General features: G+C 41.7%; 1 protein-coding gene across 1 annotated transcript in view; it reads right to left on the reverse strand.

The window, feature by feature from the left end:
* Window positions 1-19,386, reverse strand: part of COG5 (component of oligomeric golgi complex 5) — a 180,141-nt gene that overhangs the window by 2,746 nt on the left and 158,009 nt on the right. Inside the window, exons 17-21 of the mRNA XM_042872950.1 lie at window positions 18,721-18,824; window positions 17,067-17,304; window positions 7,468-7,544; window positions 6,842-6,968; window positions 6,231-6,310 (exon numbers count right to left, since the gene is read on the reverse strand). Coding sequence (XP_042728884.1) covers window positions 6,231-6,310; window positions 6,842-6,968; window positions 7,468-7,544; window positions 17,067-17,304; window positions 18,721-18,824 — 626 coding nt within the window. The remainder of the gene's footprint in view (window positions 1-6,230; window positions 6,311-6,841; window positions 6,969-7,467; window positions 7,545-17,066; window positions 17,305-18,720; window positions 18,825-19,386) is intronic.

The following is a 19,386-nucleotide window of genomic DNA, read 5'->3' on the forward strand; positions in this document are numbered from 1 at the left end:
CGACTCGTGAGCCTCCCGGCCGGAGCACACAAACAATGTGACCAAACACAGGCACACAGACACACACAGCTGCAGTCAAACTTTCCAGGCGCATCACACTGCAGAGCTCAAGGCTGATGTGACAGGAAGGAGCTGCAAGCAGCTCTCCTGCTGAGCACAGGGTGGAAATGAAGCAGGCACTGCGCAGTGCCCACTGCAGCCCTAGGTGCAGCAGACCTGCACGCGCTTGAGAGTTCTTCAATTTCAGTAACAGTTCTTCACCAATGAGACAGTGCTGAGTGCTCCACACCTGGTTCCAACATATCCTAAACAGTCCCTTGGCTTTTTTTTTTTTTTTTTTTTGGCATATCAAGAAGCAGCAAGAGAAAAGTTATGCCTCTTCAGAAGCAGAATGGCAGGGACTGAATATTTGATCTAGCTGTAACAGAGCTGCCTTTCTGCACTTGGTCAGCTCCCTGAAAGCTTTCATCCTGCTTTTCCCTCTGAGAGTATCACAGAGCCTACAGGGATGGAAGCAGCAGTTACAGGATTGCTCGCTGCCCTCAACTCTCAGGGGCAGTTCAACTTGCTCCCGTCACCAATGCTGACTGCAGTGACAGGCCATGTCCCCAGGTAAGCTTTAAATCCCAGGAGAAGGCAAGACGGGGGAAGAGAGAGCGGCTCAATGTGTTTCTTAGTCCTGCAGGTCCATGATGGCAATGGACACATGCAGAGCACATGGTGAACACTAAACAGAGGTGGGAGGTGCACGCAGGGATGGCTCACGGATGCTGTCAAGATGAAGAGAGATGCTTCACACTCCGATGTGTATCACATTTCCACTCAGGTCAGCACTGCAGTGCTCAGAGCAGCAGTAAGCGTTAAACACATTGGATTTTAGTCACCTTCTACAAAGAACTGTCCCCTGTATACAGTTAAGAAGCTCCTGTAACAGTTTTCTTGCTGTAGTTGTCAATCATTCGTCTGCAGAATCCTTCTCCCCTCCCACTCACAAGTGCCCCTCTGTCTTTTCCTCTATGCAGTCTTCAAAGTTTGTTGGTTTCAAATAGTTTTTAAGTCATCAAAAGCCACAAATAGAAAAAAACATATTGACCTGCTTAACTTAGAACGCTCCAACACCTCCTGGTGAAGTCGTGTGTTGGCTCATTACCCAGATGGTAACACTGCTATCCCTTCCCAACATTATCTCCTTGCTAGAAAAAAAAACTTGCAAAAGACGACGGAGATAAGCAGATACTTCAGATGAAAGGGAGAGGCAGCTCTACCCTAAAAGCAGCGCCCAAAGACATTCCACATCAACCCTTGATAATCCTTATCCAGAGCGTTATTCCCACCAGATCGAACAAGAGGGAATGAGATTAAGGCCACCCTAAGTGCCCAATGGCAGCGCCGAAGTCCTGCCGGTGCGCCTCCTGGCTGCTGTTATCTTTCTTCTCTCTCTCATCTCAAGACAATCAGATCTAACAGGCAAACTCCGACACTGGCAGGTGCTGTCCCTGCCAGCTGTCCTGTAGGTAGTCAGGCCTTGGGCCTGCCCAGAGCCTCCTCCTTCCCCAGCAGACAAACAGCCAACAGAAGCAGCTCTGTGTCAGCTCCCTCCTTGTGCTTTCTCTTTCACAGCTTCATTTCAAAGCAACAAAGTCAGACTTCGTCAGTTTCACCAGCCCAGAAACACCATAACTGTTTTCCGCTCAAGAGACAAACAATAATTACCGCTCCATCAACACCACAGGGTGAACTCTCAGGCATTTTAGTAAAACACACTTTGCACAGCTTTCCGTTAAATAATGAAAATAAAACCTTCTCAGTACCATAACATTAAACGCATTCACTCCTTCCCATGTCCCACGTTCCCATTTAAATGCCCTGAAGTCAACAGTTAAAGTGCAATTCAGAATCAGCAGTTTTATATGGAACTAAAACAGAAGCCAACCTCTCCCCAGACAGCAGAACCTTTCTTAATGGCCCAACCCAAGCCAAAGGTGTGCTGTGTCGAACTCTGACTTCACACCAAATTCAGTATTTACATCAGGCTTCCTTGCCCTGTCCTCAGCCCAGTCCAAGGAGCCCAGTGAGTAGCAGGGAGGCAGCTTTGGAAGCGTGAGGGAGGAAGGGGTTGGGAGAGGTCACAAAGCACAAATGTTCATAAAGCAGATGTTATTTCAGAAGTACATTCTGGATGGAAGTTTTGTTTCTCTGAAGACAGGTATCTAACTTAAGAGTGGGACATTGGGTCTACGACATGCAGCAACACAAACAGTGCAGGAGCTGCTCAGGGAAAGCAATGCTTTGTTGGAGCTCACAGACGGAGCTTAGGCTGGCTGAAATGGAAAACCCCTCACAACGTGTTTCACTGAAGCTGCTGAAGTGCCCACATGACTGCATCTCATTCTGGCAACAAACGCATTTAATAGCAGTGCTACCATCTGAAATGTGTATTTTATGATACTATTTTTGTAAGCTTGACTGGTCCTAGCTCAAAGAAGCTTTTGTAAATTATTCTGGCAGCAAAGAATGCAATTCAGATGCCATCACTGTACTATTAAAGTCCTCTATTAGAAAAGGTACACTTGCTCCTGTAGAGGACACTGTAAAAACACCAATGCATAATAATGGAAAAATCAAAAGCATCAGGGGTGAAAACAGTAACACCCAGTCTGCAGCACAGAGATCACAGCTGTTGTCATATAGAAGATGTAAATTATAGTTATATTACTGATGTTTAAGAAGATGGAAGAAACCCTGTTTATGTAATATACAAAACATACTCTCAAAGGGATTAGACTAAATAATGCCCTATATTCAGCATCTTCCAGTCTAATAAAGGACATAAAACCTGTTCAGCAATCTGTTTCTATTTTCAAAGACAAGCTATGGTACACATTACAAATACTGTTTGTAAAAGAGAGCTATGGAAAGAGGGTTGGTGGGATGTTCTGCATACATTAATGCTTCATTAAAAATGCCATAAGAAGTAAGAAAAAAAATCTAAGATACCCTCCCACATACGGAAAAGGATTTTAAAGCACTTATTAAATTACTTCACTTGCTTGAGCAAAAACATGAGCTTTCTTGGAAATCAGGACAAGCTGATTATATAAGACCCAGATAGTTCTTTTTTTAAAACGGTATTTCAACCCAAGATGTGTATCTAACTGCAAAAAGAAAAAAAAAAAAAGTGTGTGATTTGGGCTATGGTTGTGAAGGTGAACTTAGAGTAATTCTAAATGATATCTATTAATTAATTAATTTTGCATGATACTGTGAACACCAGTACTGCAACTGGGCTCTGACTCAGGTGAACGGGCCGATGGCGATGGGAAGCTCAGAGGGCTGTGCCCAGCTCCATGCCTGGCCTCAGGCAGCTGGTGGGGCAGCTGGAGGGCAGCGGGGTCAGATGTGGTGTGGTCCTTTGTTAGGAGCTGCTGGCATAGCTTCAAGTCATAGGGGAAAGTAGAAAATGTGCAAGAGCGTGCCTGTCCAACAGCAGAGCTGTTTAATCTGTACTAGGAGAGGTACTGTAAATCCTAATAAAATCTCCAACAGCATCACTTGTAGCACAAGTGACATCTCCTTTTTATTTAAAATTACCTAATGAAGTGCTTGGTGCATCTGGGCTTGGGCAAACCAGAACAGCTGGCACCAAGCATGTTCATGGACGAGAGGTGCTGGCGGGGACATGCACAGACATCAGCCCTTTGGGAGATAAGCTCCTCGCTGTGCTCAGTAATGGGAGGAAGCAAGTCTGAGAAAGAAGTGTTCACCCTAGGGGGACCCTGTCCTTCAGGCTGGCTCAAACCCTGCCAAGTGGAACAGTAAGGTTTCCTTTATGGGAGATAGGCTGGATTTTCAAACTTAATAAAATTAAAAACCAAAAGAAAGAAAGAAAAGGTGCCCTGGCTGCTTACAGAAGGGCTCCTCCCACACAGCTCCAGCCACACAGCAGGGCCATCTCAGCCAAGCTTACATGTCCTAGGGCAGCTGTCGGCCTGACAGCCCCCTGGTTCATGCCCACGCACCCTTCGTGGAACAGAGAAAATGCAGCTTTCAGGGCACGATGCAGCTGACCTATTTTAGGTGCCTGCTTCAGGATGAGATGAATCAGCCCCAGCAGTGCCTGCTCCTCTCTGTAAAGGGAGTATAGCTAATGCACCTCCGGCCAGGTAAATCCCACCCTTTATGCTGAATACAAGCAGAAATAAATGCATAAAAACAGTCCAAATGCTCAGAATTCATAGTACTAACATTGTGAACATTGTGCTGCATAGGAAGCATTTAAGATCGAGTGCTGAAGAAAAACTGCAATTAGCTTTAATATAAAGCTGTAAAGATTCTGATCACACGTGTGAATTAATATCTAAGAAGCAAGTCCCCAGAGTAATTGCACAGTTGTTATAAATTGAAGTTGCAGAAAATTACCATTTGCAAGGCTGCACCACATGCAAAGATAATTTCTTGAAGTAGGCCAGAGATCCGAAGGCCCAAGACGCACAAGGTCCAATTAGCACAGCTCAACTGCAGCACGAAGGCTTGGAGAGATAGAAGACCTGACAAATGAGCAAGCCGCCTGCAGTTCAGCTCAGGCTCATACACACAAAGGAGGCGCAGAGGACAAAGGACAGAACAGCGGGCTCAGAAAGCTTCAAATACTGTATTAAGGAAAATACAGTATGAGCAGAACAGATGGCCGCGCAAGCCCTGATTTGCTTGCCTGTCTTCTGCAGGGATCAGCAGCCTACCAGAAGTGACTATCATGACAAGAGATGGTCAAAGGGTGATGCACATGGCAATGCACAAACAAGTTAGCAGAGTGCGCCCAGCAGAATCATGTCCTTCGCTCCCTGGCCTCGCTGTGCTCTGCACAACCCTGATGCATGGGGCTACAGGGGCAGCTCCTCCCGCAGGGAAGGGATGTGCTCTGCAAATCACGGCTCAGCAAAAGGCTGTCTGCTGGAGGTGGCACTGGAGATGGACAGAAAAGCAACCAGCAGGGATAAACAGCCGTCCATAAGGAAGAACCCCTGGAATGCCACCAGCGGTGTTAGGAAGAGCAGGTCTCCACTGCTGCTCCTCCGTGCCCTGTGAGAGAGGACATTCAGGCAAAGCCCAAGTGCTGCACAGTACGATGCACAGGGACCAGCCTGACTGTAAAATGTTCAAGTGATAAACTCACAGCAGCATGTTCTTAGGGTTGTGAAATTTAAGTACTTTTATAGTTGTACTCATGCAAAATGAATATGAGTTCTGAGCTGAAAAGGCTGTTTGCCAGCAGTATGAGTTGGTCCAAGGGAAGATACACTCTCCACCTAAGATACACTTCTCCCAACCGTGTTAACAACTTTGTGCTCAGAGCAACTTATCAGTATCTGGACGTGACCACCAGAAGGCTGTTAACCGAATCAGTCTGAACAAAGTTTAATCATAAGCAAAGACAATAATGTGTTGTAGTTTAAGGATGGCATTCTCAAATTTGTGCACAGAAATGAACAGTTTAGCCAGTACAATCAAGACAAAGACTACAGTAAAACTAATCACTGCTAAGTTACACATACAGCTGTGTACCTACTATCAGTGCTGTATCTCTTATTCATTTCCTATAATTCAAGATGCCATGACTCGAGATTCAAGAAGCCTAGTTTTGTAGCTAAACTAGACTAATGACATGTATGATTTTCAATATATACTGTTTTAATACACATACGAAGACGCATATCTGCATTTTAGTATTTTGGAAATAAATCCTATTACCATCTCCTGGTGATCAGTAAGTATTTTCTCAGTTGGTCCAAGCACTACAGTGGACTACACTGTGCTATCAGCTTCAAGAACAATAAATATTTATAGCAGACTCCTCTTGATTGTGTATTCTAAATCCTGCTTTAAAAGTGAAGACAGATAACAGCAGATTTTCTCAAGTACAACCACCGTTGGCTGGAGCTGGAGTCAGCTTACAGTTTCAGCAAAAGCTGGCCACCTCCATGCACAGAAATGCCAGGACGGAGTTGGCTTCCAGTTTGAGTCTGGCACAGATCTACATGACAGCCTCTCCTGAGCCACTCAGGTGAGTATCAGTGAGATTGGGCCAGGGCACTGGGAAGATGGCTGGATAAGTGGGGCCATTAGGAGACAAATGATCATTCAAGCTTGAATCCAGTGGATTTATGCACTAGTTCTGTAATGTTATTGTCCAATTGTCTTACATTTTCAGAAGAAATAAATATGACTTTTACCGTATGAGTGCAAGCCTGTCTTTCTCAGAAGGATGATCATCGAGCCACTGAGAGTAGCGGGCAATGGACCACTCAGCCCTCTGATACAGGGGAACAAAAAGACACACCAATTACACATAAATGTGGAAAAGGACATACACGCTAATTGCAGAAACAAAGATAAAATAAGTGAAGTCAGTAAAAGGCACTGTTAACACTGCAGCGATGCAGAGTTAGTTAAGAAATTGGAGACTATTTAACAGAAATAGCTCAATGCATTATTTTGAAAGCATAGAGGTATCTTCCACATCAGCTGTGCACCCAGTCCTGGCAGTGAACTGAATCTAGATTTCTTACTGCAACTTGCAGCGTACAATAGGACCTTCCTTTTCTTCTATGAGATGACAGAATACTAAAGAATTGACAGACTATTCAAAATCAGATTATCATCTTCCTACTGTTAATGAAAATATGAAATCAATGACCATAACAGCTTTGTCACAATGAAAACAAAGTCAATAAGTCTCATAAAATGCAAGCTTGAATATTTTTAACTAAAATAGCCAAGGCAAACAGAAATATTTGTTCCTCCTCAGGACTTCTAGAAAACAAAGACGGGTTAATCTCATTACCTGGAAGGGTGATTTTAACTCTGGCGGTGCTCTTGTAAATAAGAACTGAAGAATAATGCTGAATGGAATAACCTCTCCCAGGGCTGGGCTGCTGGCAATATGCTCACTGGTCTGGAACAGCAGTGGTCTGGAAAAATGCAACAATATACTTGTGAAAGGAAGGAAAGTCTTGTCTTATGTACTAGAACAATACCTTTGTAGTGGCGATATTGTCACAGGATAAAATCACCTTATTTTTTTCCAGTGGTCTGTATCTCAGGTTTTCAACAAAGGTTCAGATTGTAAAAAATGTACCGAAGTTGCCTATTTTTAATTAAACAGTACAGAACTGCAAATTTTATATTTCAGTGGAAAGATGTAAGGCAACTTCAGAACTCACTATCATAAAGAAGCAGCACTGAAAGCAACACAAGCACCATTTGGCCATGATTTACATGACAATGACTTTTAAATCATAGTCATACTCCGCATAAAATTTACAAGAACTTTAATCTATTTCTAATTTGCTTGTGGGTGTTGCCAAAAAAGCCCTCAGTTCAATCAGAACTAACAAAAGGTAATAAATTAGTTTTGAAATACAGTTTGATCACAGAACCAACTGCAGGCTGCTGTGCCCACAAACTCACCTGAACGACCTCAGCTGCCTGTAAGATTTGCCTAGGTCAGAGACTCGGCGGCAGAGCGGTGCTACTGCTAACTCCATCTGTAAACACAAGGATTTGAATTTGAATTAGACTATCCCAAAGTATCAAGCTCAGAATTTCAGTGGTCTGCCTTTAAATAATAACCCAGACTTGCAGGCCAACTCATCAGTTTCTCACCGGTGGCTGCCTTTGGGACAAGAAGCTGTTCTTTCATATTGCAGTGCCTCAGCCAAATCTTCTGCTCATCCTTGGCAGCACAGCAAGCAGCACACAAACAATAGCTATAGATAAAAACGGGACATGCTCTTGTGAGCTTCCTGCAGCTGAAGCTTTGTTTGTCTGAGCTCATGTGGACAGTGATGAGTTTCCTGATGAACCACTTCCATTAAGAGCCCCAAAATTCTGATGTCAGAGTGGGAAGAAAGGAAATCTGGGCAGGTTTCTGCAAACCACTACGAATGCAGTAGAAATGCACACATACAAGGGCTGCTCCAAAAGTAATGCCTGCTATTTTATTTTATTGGCCCATGACAGCAGAGGTGGATGTTGGTGGTACGGCAATAGGGGCTGAACCTTCCCACCAATATCCCATTACATTTTGTTGCTGAGCGACAGATGGCAGCAGAGGGACAGACTGACAGAATGGGGTCTGACATGGAAGTGTGGATGAAACAAAGCTGTGGAACCGAATTCCTCCGCACTGAAGAAACTGTACCCACTGACATTCACTGACACTTGCTGGATGTTTATGGAGACCAACCAGTGGATGTGAGCACAGTGAGGTGGTGGGTGGTGCATCTCAGCACTGGCAACAGTGATGGGAAAGACAAACCACTTTCTGAACAGCCGTGCAAATTTTTCTGAGCGTGGCATATAGGCTCCGGTTTATTGCTGGCAAAAATGCACAGCTAACAGTGGTGACTATGTTGGAAAACAGTGTTCGGTAGTTGAGGATTTGCTCTATCAAATAGTGTTATCGTGCTCTTGGTATCTGTTGAAGTTTGCATGGCAATAAATAGGAGGCATTACTTTCAGAGCAACCTACATATTTCAGCTGGAAACCTTTTCCTTAGGTGAAGGAGAAGATTTAGGTAGTTCATTCATGAATGCTCAGCCCTAAATGCAAGGAAACCTATATAAGGAAACCTAACAAAACCTATATCAACTTGAAGGCAGCAGGGACCTATTACCATGGACTCACAGACAAAAGTGCATCCATAACAGCATTATTTCTTACTCAACTGTCCACTCTCTGTTCTGAGAATCCATCTTTAAAAACAAGCAATTTTTAAACTCTAGTTTTTAAGCAATATGCAGTTCACTTGTCTTTACAAACAAGAGCCAGATTCTGCTTAGGTTCTTACATCATTCACATGAAACTAAATTCCCATCACAAAACCATCATTATCACTTAAGACACAGAAGTGAGAAAACAATTTCACCTCCAGATCCCAGACTGAACTCTTCAGTGCCATTACCTGGCAAAATTTTGGTTAACGTGTACAATAATACAAACACCACCACTAAAAAAATGAAACATTGGGAAAATCCAGACGTGGATTAAGACTTTTGTTTTGCATACCTGAAGTGTCAGTCAACAGAGGGATGCAAATTTTATTCTTCGTGTAGATCTTTTAAAATCCCCAATTTAGAAAATTATTCAAACTGATTTCCAAGTAATGCATAATCACAACGCTTCAAAGGATCAGAAATGAAAACCACCATACAATAGCCTCCCATTTAAGTAACACTGCTGAACTTGCTCCAAAGCACTTGTGATAATACGGTATTTACAATGAAGTCTTCAATACTGCTGCTTTTCCCAGTTTTCATTTTCTCAGCTGGAACACCAGCTCCCAAGAAGCACCTGACTGCACTGCTGGGGTTCCTTGTCACTGTCAGCTTAAACAAAGACAATATGGGAAACTCTGTTGCCTCAGTTCTTCTAAAACTAGAAGAAATTTTATTAGCAGTTAATGCTAGTCAAGACGACATCCTGCAAGCAGTGGCCTGCAATCCACCTTCAACAGCAGCACATCACTTAAAAAATACATGGCATACTTCCCATTGATGCCCAGGAACAAGATACAAAGCTGGAACACAGGAGGTGCCATCAGAAACTGAGGAAAAACTACGGTGCTGTGTGAGTGGCTGAGCACTGGCACAGCTGTCTGGAGGCTGCGGATCTCCTCCTTGGAGATCTCCAGAAACTGCCTGGCTGTGTCCCTGGGCACCCTGCTCTGGGTGTCCCTGCTGGCGCAGGGGTTGGGCAGAGGAACACAGAGGGCACTGCCAGCCTCGGCCACTCTGAGATTCTGTGTGCATAATGGGAGTCCCCTCAACTGGTTCTCAACATCTGTAAATTAGCTTCATCGTCAGTGGAGAGAAACAACCACTTCTGCTGCGGGAAACCCTGAGGGAAATATCTGAATTAGGTCAGGTGTGTCATGTTGTAGGACTACTCAGTAGGTGACACTCCATCAGACAAATCTGGGAGACTCAGAGCGCCCCAGCTTGCCATTTACACTTCCTCTACACACATGGAGAGGGAGAACCTCAGAAAGGTGATGGGTAAAGCTGTAAAGCTCCCGCAGCACAAAGCTGCTCCCTGGGCCCAGAGGCTTTGTAGTACATGCCTCACGTTCAGCATGCCATGGGATGCCAATATCATCTTGCTCAGGAGGAATTCTCAGCTGCAGTGCCTTGTTCTGAATTTGCTGGCACAAGTGAGCAACGCTGAGCACGCGCAGGTTCACCCTTAGGATTTCTGCAGGGAGGAGCACAAACTCTGTATGGTGATGAAGATTAACACAAGGTCAGCCAGTTGCTTCCACACTTCTGTGCATGTATAGGAGCCAAGAAGCTTCCATTCTGCTGCATGGGACAAGCAGCAAGCGGCCCAGAAGAAGAGCTTATAAGTAGGATTTGCTGCATAATGATACAAGATCCCAGCAGACCTTGGAAAACAAATGGCAGCTCTGATTTCTTCAGTTTCTTTTCAGGCAACAGCACTGACATCCTGTAGGAGCTGGTGCCCCTGAGCTGGTGGGAGCCATGGGCTCATAGCTGGGAAGAACTGGGGAGAAAAATCATTCTTTAGGGTGCTTTGGAGAATTTGAGAATAGGCGACAAAAAGCCATTCTGACTTGTGGAGACAGAATGCATGGATTAAACCGTACCCATGAGGAGGAAGATCCCTGCAGAGCAAAATATAATTCTGCTTGGTAAGTCTTAAATGGTTGTTTCTCTCCTGAAACACAAAATGATGTAATGAGACATAAGTGAAACTTTCTACAGCTTAATCAACTCCGTATCAAAACAAATTTAAATGATTTCTCTTGAATACACTTAGCAGCTTCCATAAATCAGCACTTTTAGTCTTAAATGCTGAAGAATAAGATTTTCTTTGGAAAATTCTGTTAATTCATCTTCAACCTTTATTCATGGTAGGAAATTATTAGAATTGGTAGAGCTAGATAAATTTAATGGCAGCAGATGGTTGTTTCGTGAAGCACTAGTTGCCAAAGGGAAAAAAAACTGTTTTTAAGCTTTGCAGCACACTATACCATCTCAAACTGACTCACAAAGAGTGGGAATGAGTGAAAACTAATGTGGTAAAAATGTACATAAACCACAGAAACTCATTTTTGTCTTTTTTTTTAGGCTTTTTTTTTTTTTTTTTTTTTTTACCTTACAACACTAGTCTGCTATGCCTTATAAGCCAATCTCTCCAATGAAAACTATACCTCACATAATAACCAAGATTGTTTTTCCCCACTTGCTTTTAGCTATTTGTCTGAGTCCAATGACTTGATGAGAAGCCACAGCATTTTGCCTCTTCTGCAATCCCCTCTGCAGGCCCTCTGCATGGCTTCTGTATCACTGTGAGCACCCTGTGGGCAGGCACCACTCTCCAGGAGTGGCTTCCTGGGAGGACATACTCAGCTAGGAACAGCTGCTGTTTTTAAAGAGCTGGATTTGGGCAGAGGATCGAGTGCACATCACTTCAGTTTTGCTACCCATCATCACCTGAAGCTGTATCAGCTGTCAATTCATGCACTGTGGTTCTGCTGTAACAGCTTTTGCTATGAGATACAGCTGTAGCTTCCAAAGCATTCTGGTGGGCTTTAGCAGGTTGGATGATGCTTCTGGCTGCCTGAAAGCCACTATTTGTACAATGTGTGCAAGGCCTTTTGTAAATTTTTGGGTTTTACAAACATATGGACAAGTAGCATCTTTTTCTTTTCCAAATTTCTCTTCCGAGATAGCAGACCTGAAAATTCATTAAATCTGCTGAGAAATCAGGCATCCAAGACATAATGTGCAACCTCAACTAATGTGAGATAAACATTATCACAGGATCTCAGGATCTGCTGGAAGAGATGCAATAGGAAGCATAAGTGCACACTGAAAAGGGACAGTTAGAATGGAAGAAGGCCTAACGACTCTCTCCTTTCCTCTAACTTCATTCCGAATCCATTGCTTTGCCATGATATATTCATGTACTTTGCTGTTCTTCACAGAACGCAGTGATAGACGCCTGCCCAACTTTTATACAAAACATATTCCTCTTCTCAATGATTCTTGCTCTCTAAGCCTAAAAAAGCTGTATTAGCTTTTCTTGTCAGATGACACTGCCATAGCCCATGGCTAGCTGGTCAATTATCTGTTGAACTATTCACTGGCTAGCCATATTGTACAAAATCCATCACGCGGCTGGCTTTGCTAATTGCATTATGTTCAGCAACTCAAGGGTGAACTTAATACATAGTATAGATACAGATAATGCATATATATTGAGGAGTGCTTTGAAAAACTCCACAGTGAAGCTATTGTTTAGTGTCTATTGTGCTATTTTCAAGATCTCTCATTACTAAAAAGCTGTTTTTTCAGTTGGAAAATGTGAGCATTAAATTTTTAGCAATTATATTTCCTCCTGGCCAAGATGAATTCCAAGTTTTTAAATGTTAACTCAAAATGCTTTTTTCTAGTCATTCAGCAGGAGAGAATGTTTTAAAAAGCAAGGGAGCAGAAGAGCTCTGAATTACTATATGAAACAAGCTGGCCTTAAAGGGATGTGGAATTTGATTTCTCCACCGTGTAGCAATTCCAAAATAGTTGATGTTGAAGCAAATCCTTCAGCTGTAATGCTTCCAAAATACCACACTTAAGAAAACAATTTCTTTGCTGTGGCAGGATGGTTGGCATTAAACATTAAGTTCATTTTAGCTTTACTAGTTTTTGTCCTCATGATTACAATTGTGATTACAATATGATGCTTCCCTCGTTTTCTCTGTAGAAGTCTAAAAAAGGAGAATATTTTATGAAAGATGACAAAAAAAGCATTTTTACATTGTATCATCATGTTTGCTCAAAGGAACAAATTTGTTTACACTTGCAAAACCACAAATGCCTAATATCCTTGCTTTTTTAAAAGGCATATTAATTAAGGAAAATGGATTCTGACCATATATTAACCAGGAGACAGAAACACTCCTAAGCTAGAATTTAGCACAGTCAACTTCTACAGTAAAAACATTTTTCTAGGAAAATTCAATACACCCAAAATGTCTTGCACTAACATATTGATAAAAACTTCAAGAGTTGGTGGCAGTGTTAACTGTGTCCCATCAAAACTGTTTTATCACAGTACTGAACAGCTACAAAAAAGCTTCAAGGATAAATCACATCTGGATGAGAAGTATAGGAAGCTGTCTACTGCACAGAGTTAGTTCAAACTGGACTAATAAAAATATTTCATTTCCTTCAACAATGTCTGAAAATAATCAGTCATGACACAATACAGGGTTCATGGCAGACAGTGACTCCAACTTTCTGTTACACCAAACATGAAAAGATGAAAAGACGGCACAACATGTCATGCCTTCGTGCATGAAGCCTAAGGATTACTTACTTTTTGCAACATCAAGACTAGTTGTTTCAATGCAGTTGTATTTACACTTTTATCAATGAATAGCTATTTTCTTTATATCGACTCACAAGTGTTATGCAGCAGACTATTAATTTTCATGTTAAATATTACTGTACAATACCCATTTCATCCAAATAAATTTCTCAGTTGACTGCATTTAGACATATTTCACTCTTGGCTGCACTGTCCAGCAATTCTATCAGGTGTTAAGAAGGCGTGAACTACAAACCACAAATCCCAAAGTATGCCTCTAAGTAAGTGCTGTAGCAACTCTGAATATCAAGCAAGCTAAAAGGTCCTCTGGAGAAGAACTAGTCCTCCCTGGAAACATAAACACTGAAAAACCATCAGGGCTTGCTTACTCCAGGAGAACACTTTTTCTAGCCTGACTGAATTCGAAAAAATTTGAAAGTAAAATTTAGTATTACATGCATGAATACTGAATCACGGTCATCTTAGTAACACAAAAATGAAAACAACCCAATACAGGACTTTATAGGAGCAAACTGAAAAGTAATCTTGTGCAATTGCCTGTATAAAAGCTGAGAGCATGAACAGAAGTGAATTCACCCTATACTCTGGAGGTACTTCAAACAATGAGTCTTAAGAAACAGCACAGTATGTGATAATAAGCTTGCAGCATTGCAGGCACTTCCTAGGGCTTAAAATGCTTCTGTGTTCCTGTAAGCACTGATCGTTATGAAATCATGACATTCTGCCATATTTCATGCCTATCATACCTACATTTACAGCTGCCAACTAGCACATAACCAGCCTTACTTCTGAAACAGCAGTAATGCACAAGATAACATTATATTCCATAGAGTCAGTAACACCACTGACACTGTAGAAACGGGATAAGACAACAATAAGACAACTGTACAACAACTGTACAAGTAGCTGAGCTTGCTGAATGACGAGAGCTTGAAACCTCTCCCTTCCCCCTTCTGTGTACCAATACCAGCTGTTTTGAGGCAACTATCAGCAGAACAAGTCTGTGGTTGGAAAATTTTCACTCTGGACTCTCAGCCAAAGTTATTGGGATGAGTAAGAGGCAATGGTATATCTGAGTACCCTGGCAGAAATGTGCTAAGAACATTCAATAAATGCAACCCAGAATTATTTGACTTGCAACATACATGCTGATCTAGTGGGTGGCAATCCTGCCCACGGCAACAGGGTTGGAACCAGATGGTCTTTAAGATCCCTTCCAACCCAATTCATTCTATGATTCTGTGTTTTAGTAAGACCTCAAGTTAAACAAATCTGGACAGATTCCCCAGGTCTTTTGCTCCAAGTAACCCCAAAACATCATTTTTTTAATCACAAACACTATTTTTAAGCAGGAAAATGTAACCTTTTCTGAGTTCAGAATATCCAAAATGACTCCACAACACAGAGTACAAGTAGAAACATTTATAAGCAAACCTCCTCCTACACATACAGTCTTTCCAGGCAGGTACTTTCCTTTAGGCACCAGTCCAACAACACAGTGCCTTTTTAGGCCTGAAAAAATTCTGCCTGCAGCATTTGCAACCACTTGGAAAAGTTGTTCCTTCCCACCCATCCACAAGTCCAGCTCAGCTCCTTCTCACTGCTTTTCTTGACCCAGGGCAGAAGCCACCTGCCCTTCTCCTCGGAAGAATCCAGACAGTTCCTTGACACAGGAACACACCATGCCAACAACAGTGTGCAAATGAGTCAACTGCAGCCACAACTCACACTGAGCGCACAGCTGACAGGTCCAGGACAAACGTACACCCTCTCCAGCAGCAGACCAGGCAGCTGGCATCATGGACATGTTCTCCAAAACCAGAGAGAGTAGATCCAGCCAGTTCTTGGTCTAAGTCCACTTTTAAACAAAGATATCATGCAGTGTGAAGATGAGAACAACTTCAGTCAGCTCACAGAAGCAGAAATGGTTGAAGGCCAGAGACCAGAAAAAATTCCAAACCTTTTTCTTTCTTTGTTTTCCCGTTCTCCTTGCAGAATTCAGAAGAAAAGAAATAAAAAATGTATATTCACTCACTTGTCCACCCAGGAACTATGCTCATCAAGGCAGGAATGAACATGCAAATTCCCCTGTACTCAGAAGAAATACACTTTCGTTTTTTACTTAAAAGGCAACCCGTGTCAAAATGAGAAAAATATGCTTTTAAAAGATAAATCAGTGATATTTTTAGTATTATAATAACAGGTGCTTAGATCAGATGCTCTTTACTGTAGAATTAGGTAAAGATATTTCCTAAATTTATACAACTTACTTAAGCACTGCAGCATAAATTACAAAAAATGTCGATATTCTTTCCAGAGGAGGAGTCAAGTGTCCTTTTTTTTAATCTATTTTATGCCAGTCTTCAAAATACAGGAGGGAATGGAATCTTCCCACTGAAAGCAATTGAACACTTCCCCTAAACTCCTAAGATTAACAGCTGGTTTTTTATTTTTGAATAACGAATACAAAAACTTTACCCCAAATTCATTCAATGTGAGCCTATTGCATGGTTTAATCCACTGCTTAAGAAGTGACAGTTGCATAAGAATCAGCAAGCTGACAGAGCTGGAGTTGATTCTTTCAATATCTACAGCCAAAACAAATTTCCCAAATGAAAATGCACCAATATCCATCTCCTACATTAGATATGACATCTAAAGTCCCAGGCATGAACATGGAAAGAGAGGCAGCCTTTCACACATGAAGGTTTTCTGACCCTGAAGGGCTGACACAGGGCCACACAATCTGATCTGCATCTCCTGACAAAGATTTTTCTTCTTGCCTTTTTGGGCACTTAAATACAAAATAAATAAAACAGCCACAACAAGGAAATGAAACAGTAATTCCTCCCCTTCCTGCCTTCCTCTCTTACCCCAGTTGCCTACCAGCCAGAAGCAGTGCTCAGTATGCAGACAAGTGAAGCCTCATTCTCTTTTCCACCTGGATAACGATAACCTGTACCCTCACACCAATCTAGTGGATGCCTTTGTTTTTTTGCAAGTTAATCACACAGTGTTATTATTGACAAATTAGATTTGATGACAACAGATAACACAGACAAGCAGTGGATATTAATCTGGCAATTTGCTTTGTGTTTTAGTTCAGTACAAAGACATAGGTAAGTCAGAGAGACAGGCAAGTCAGATCATAAAGAGAATCCAGAAGAAAATGAAAGGGCAGTTCTTCCACAGGATATTATTATTTCTCTAGTTTGCCTCCTACTCTGCAAGGCAGGTGAGTTAGTGATTAACTGCTGCTGGCACTGTGATATATTAAAGCAATTAAGAAAATGACACACCATTGCGTTAGGAGAAAGAATGAAGTAAATGAATGGTGGCAAGTGATGGACATATCAAGGAGGTCAGACAAGCTGGATAAAATTTCAGGATGCAACTGAATTTAAATGGAACAGTCACTTGATGGGGAGCTGTCACACCTCCTGGAATGTGCTTTGCAATGACAAGGGGTCTCCAACTGCTAGTGGATACACCTCTCAGGATCCACTGTTGCAAAGAAAATGTTTAGAACTGGAATGCACAGATCTCTACAGCTGTCTGCTTACACTTCACTGGGGGCAAAAGCATTGATGATACCTTTCAGAGAACACAAAGAAGCAATGATAAAAAGCAGAAATAGGGTAGGTATTAGGGGTACCTGTGCAAAATCTGCTGCAAGCCGCATCTTCCCACCTTCACCAAGGGGCCTGATTAGACTGGCATTGCGAATGAAAAGTTCAATTGCTCTTTGTGCCATGGCTTCAGTGTTATCAAAGACAAAGTCAAAGCACTCAAAATGTCTGAAGTAGTCACTCATGACTCTTCCTATAAAACCCTGTAGTTCTTTCATGTACAGAGAACAAGGGACATCTGGTTTTCCTGAGCTGGATAATGATCTGCAAAAAAAGAAGGAAAAAAAGAAATAGGGACAGATAAATTTATGTTTAAAATACCACCAAAAATGAATGGACTCTTATGGAGTACCATTCAGGCTCCAAATGCTGCAGCTCTTTCTGACATTGTGGTCAAAAAATCTCTCTTCATCCCTTCCTAGCAAGATGCAGGAAATCATCCCACTCCAACCTGACTTACAGAGCCTCCATGAATTTGGAGCCTAAAGCTCAAATTCAGCCCCTAAATGTGAATATCCCAGCTGTTAATTTACAACTCTAAAAATGGATAAGAAAATTCAAGCACATGTCACAGGGTCACTACTTTCACCTATCCCAAATCCATTTTCTTAGAATTAGTTTCCTAGATTGCTCCAAACTCTGGATTATAAAGTAAATAAAATTATCATAGAAGCAGCACAGAAGTTAGAAAACACAGAAATAAATCACCTTTCTCTTTCTTTGAAACACAGCCTGGCAACTGAGCTCTTCCAAGCTCAGTAACCTGAGCATACAGGATATCTAACAGAACTCAGCCTTTGGTTGCAATGAGTTTATTCAGAGATATTTTACTAGAGGCAGCAAAAGAAAGATAGAGAGGGTAAAATATTGACAGATTTTGCTTTTGTTAAAAAAGCCAAAAGGAAAACAAAAGCAGCTCTGAAAATACTTTTTTTTTTCCAGTGAATTTCACAGACAGAATACAAAGGAGTGATGCTTATTGGCCAAATCTTCTGCATCTGCAGGACATCTCATGATGATGTAAGACACATCAGAACAGACAATAACAACCAAAACAATGCTCAAAAGCAAGTCTCAAGTATAGTTAAGACTCGAGATACTTGCAGGTAAAGAGTACTTGAAATGGTGTCTGAAACTTCACAAAAATGTACATGCTAAACCTGAGCTTTCAATGAGAAAGATTTTTTGAACCATTTCACATTTTGTAATATGTTAAGAATTTTTTGTATGTAATTTTGAATCAGAGGTTTTATGCTTTATTTTAAGAAATAAGAGTACTGACATTTCTGGGAACTATCCAGAAAAAAAAAGGCAAAAGAAAAAAAAAAGGAAAAAAAAAAAAAAAAAGCAGAGAATCTTTTCAAGCAGAAGAGAGTTTTTTTAAGGACAAAAAGGGCCCCTGCTTGGTTTTCCTTTCATTTTAAAATGAATTTTACTCAACAGATATGGGGGGAAAAAAAAGTGAAGAATACATATGCTGCCCCATTAATTTGTTTCAATAGATAGCTGTGTTAATTGACCATAATACATCACCTACCTTCCCTCTAATAAACACGGGCTCTTGCTCCAAGGACGCTGTAGCAATAACAATTTATTATGCATATGGCAGTAACAATTTATTATGCATAGACAGGATGTCTTACTAAGGCAATAGTAAATTTTAAAAACACTGGTATTTACCCAGAAAAATCTTCCTGGTGCATCGTGATGATAATAGCTTCTACTGAATCTCCTACAGAGTTCAGTAATGGTTGAACAGCACTACCCATTAGATCATGGACTGCCTAAAATGGATAAGAGAAAGGAGGAGTAAGGAACAGAAACTACAACCATTTGCATTTTAACACCTCAAAATACCTTGACAAACAGTTTGTTCCAAGTGTGCTTTTTTGTGTATTAGAAATTGCTAAATAGGAGGACAAAAGCCTAAGACAGCATTTATCACTGCTCTTACCAGATTTTCACTGATCTTACCAGTGTGGTACATAAAGAAGGCTGTTTACTACTTCTATGTATATAAAGCATTGCAATAAAAAGATGCAGAGTGATCTGGCATTCCTGGTTTGTAGACACACATTTTGGCATACACACCTGGTTCAGCTGCTCATTCCCCCAAGACAGGCAAGCTGCCCTTCATTCCTCTGCACACACCCGCTCCTAGATTAGTGCACAGCAGGATAGATGTGGATAGCTGTCACCCACAGCACCCGGAGGGCTGCATGCCCATCCACACTGCCCTTCAGAAAAGCACCAGATAGCATAAAGATCATAATTTTATGTGCCTGCATGGCTGCGTGTCAGGGGTAGCGATAAAGGATTCAGTTACTGCTGTGTGAATGCTGCAGA

Source organism: Lagopus leucura, unplaced genomic scaffold (genome assembly GCF_019238085.1).
Source record: "Lagopus leucura isolate 7727_CA_CO unplaced genomic scaffold, USGS_WTPT01 Super-Scaffold_100008, whole genome shotgun sequence".
In the NCBI taxonomy this organism is placed as follows: Eukaryota; Metazoa; Chordata; class Aves; order Galliformes; family Phasianidae; genus Lagopus; species Lagopus leucura.